The following is a 3,015-nucleotide window of genomic DNA, read 5'->3' as shown; positions in this document are numbered from 1 at the left end:
TTCGTTTTTATTTTTTGGATTTTTTAAACTTTTTTATTATTTTTTTTTTAGTTTCCTAGTTATATATATATATATATGTATATATATATATATATATATATATATATATATTTTAAGGTTTTAAATTTGTTTAGGATTTTTTAAATTTTTTTATTCTTTATTGTTTTAGCATTTATAATTTTTCTTTTTTCATTTTCTAGTTACATATTTTGCTGCTGTTGCTGCTGCCAGGCAGTGAAGCCTATTTTCTGAAGCTGAGTTGTCAAGTTGAGCACTATTTATCCCAGGCTGTTACACAGGAGATGGTGCACCTCTTCAGACGTACCTCAGTAGAGAAACTCTCTTGGGCCATCCTATAAGGACTTGACTGCATAGTAGAAAAAGCCGAGCGTTTTCCCTCTGCATAGCCGGTCTTCTAGGTTATTCCCCCAGAACCACCCGAAGGTTAGTATCCGAAATAATAGACCTAGATATCTGACCTATTGTTCACCTGACGAAAACCTTGTACCTCCCCACCAGGGAACATAGCATACTAGAAGCAGCTTAGCTATTCCTTTCTGCAAAGCCAGCCTTCTAGGCTGGTCCAAGTATCCTCAAAGCAGGACGCGTCAGATATACACCCTCCTGTTCCTCTGGAACTGATTCCTGGGAATGTGCATCTTGGGCTGTTTTTCAACATTTTGATTCTTTCGGTTCTTGGCCTTTGTGTCCTTCTTGCTGGTCTTTTTTGGTCCAGGATTCAGTATTGTAGGCTTTTGACGACCCTTGAATCCTCTGCGGGGCATTCCTTTAGCACGCTCTTGCTTTGGCAGATGATGACCTTTGCCTTTGCAGGGGCCGCCCTCGGTTTCTTCATCCTGTTTTTCTAAATCTTCCTCCTCTTCTGAATCTTCAGTATTTTGTTCTGAATCTTAATCATCATCTGAATCTTCATTATTTTGTTCTGAATCTTCCTCATCACCTGAATCTTCATTATTTTGTTCTGAATCTTCAGTAATTTGTTCTGAATCTTCCTTATCATCTGAATCTTCAGTATTTTGTTCTGAATCTTCTTCATCATCTGAATCTTCAGTGTTTTGTTCTGAATCTTCCTCGTCTGAATCTTCAGTGTTTTGTTCTGAATCTTCCTCATCATCTGAATCTTCAGTATTTTGTTCTGAATCCTCCTCATCATCTGAATCTTCAGTAATTTGTTCTGAATCTTCCTCATCATCTGAATCTTCAGTATTTTGTTCTGAATTCTCCTCATCATCTGAATCTTCAGTAATTTGTTCTGAATCTTCCTCATCATCTGAATCTTCAGTATTTTGTTCTGAATCTTCCTCATCATCTGAATCTTCAGTATTTTGTTCCGATTCTTCCTCTTCCTCTGATTCTTCCATTTCGTCAGGCAAGAAACTAAATCGGTTTTGGACGGAAATGACCAAAAAGGCTTCCTCCATTTCGCTTTCAGAAGAATCCAAATTTTCCTCCTCTTCTGAATCTTCAGTATTTTGTACTGATTCTTCCTCATCATCTGAATCTTCAGTATTTTGTACTGATTCCTCCTCATTATCTGAATCTTCAGTATTTTGTTCTGAATCTTCCTCATCATCTGAATCTTCAGTATTTTGTTCCGATTCTTCCTCTTCCTCTGATTCTTCCATTTCGTCAGGCAAGAAACTAAATCGGTTTTGTACGGAAATGCCCGAAAAGTCTTCATCCATTTCGCTCTCAGAAGAATCCGAATTTTCCTCCTCCTCTGAATCTTCAGTATTTTGTACTGATTCTTCCTCCTCTTCTGAATCTTCAGTATTTTGTTCCGATTCTTCCTTTTCGTCTGAATCTTCATCGTCTTCCACTGATTATCCCATTTCGTCAGGCAAGAAACTAAATTGGTTTTGAACGGAAGAGCCAAAAATGTCTTCCTCCTTTTCGCTCTCAGAAGAATCCGAATTTTCCTCCTGTTTTGAAGATTCTTCAATTACGATTTCCACAGTTTCATTATCTTCTTCTTGTTCATTATCTTTCGATGCTTCCCTAATTTCTACTTCATAATTTTTTAGTAATTCTCCACCATTTTCTGTTTCTTCAGAAAACTCAATTTCTTCCTCCCTTGAAGTCTCTCCCAATACGATCGCCAAAGAGTCAGAGTTTTCTTCTGTCTTCTCCTCTGATGCATTAGCGTCACTGGTTTCTTCAACATTGTTAGATTCCTCCTGTTGGACATTTGTTCTTTTTTCCTCTTTCTTTGAAGACATAACACTCATCGCAATGATTGCGCCTCCAATGAAAAGACAACCCGCAGCACCTGCCAACATGAGGTTACTAACCACTTCATTTTCGAGTGTACAGAAAGGTTTCCCTGTATTCAAATCCGGAAGCAGTCTCGGGAGTATCCAATAGGATTTCAGCTCCCCGTTGAATTTTTCAATTTGATTCTTCATTCCATTGCCAGTCATTTCGCATTGTTGAGCTTCTTCAAAGGCGTTCCACATCCTTCCAACAAATGGGAAGAAGTTCATCGCTCTCTGTAGAAGTGAACTCTGCGAGCCATTAGTTCCAACTCCTCCTTCAAAGCAGTTCTCCAAGCGCGGCACCTCTGGTAGAAGCCACGAGAAGATCCTGAAGGTCCAAGAATTTTGGAAAGTCTTCAACTTCCCGTTGAGATATAAAAGATATTCCTCACAAAGAGAGTTTCGTTCCTGAAGAACTGACTCTCCGTGAGCCAAGTTGAGTCCTCCGAAAAGGGCTCCGACAAATAACAATAGCATTCCAAAGCTGGGTGTAAGCACTTTCAACACTGTAGGATACATTGTCAAAGTATATACCAGCTTCTTCATCTTGTACTAGCTATATTTTGAAAAAAAACTGAAAGATGACAAGGAGACGGCGTCGAAAGATTTTGAAGACATGAAATCTCTTTCTGAACCTCGGAGCAGAGATTTGAAGCCTTTTTGAAGATCCAAATGTCTTCAGCATCTCTTCGTTAGTTTTCTTGCAAAAATTTATATTTTTTTTCTATTGAAAAAAAAA

At 38.3% G+C, this 3,015-nt stretch overlaps 1 protein-coding gene across 1 annotated transcript; it reads right to left on the bottom strand.

Annotated features, from left to right (window-relative positions):
* Positions 1–608: 608 nt before the first annotated feature.
* Positions 609–1,706, bottom strand: LOC137659281 (protein starmaker-like). Its single transcript, XM_068394309.1, has 3 exons — positions 1,400–1,706; positions 962–1,180; positions 609–889 (listed from the first exon to the last, which is right to left on the bottom strand). Exons 1-3 carry the CDS (start codon positions 1,704–1,706, stop codon positions 609–611), a joined length of 807 nt encoding a protein of 268 aa, XP_068250410.1.
* Between the last annotated feature and the right edge of the window lie 1,309 nt (positions 1,707–3,015).

The sequence above is a fragment of the Palaemon carinicauda genome, chromosome 19 (genome assembly GCF_036898095.1).
Source record: "Palaemon carinicauda isolate YSFRI2023 chromosome 19, ASM3689809v2, whole genome shotgun sequence".
Classification (NCBI taxonomy): Eukaryota; Metazoa; Arthropoda; class Malacostraca; order Decapoda; family Palaemonidae; genus Palaemon; species Palaemon carinicauda.
The sequence above is the reverse complement of the archived record's forward strand: the minus strand, read 5'-3'. Positions and strand labels throughout refer to the sequence as shown.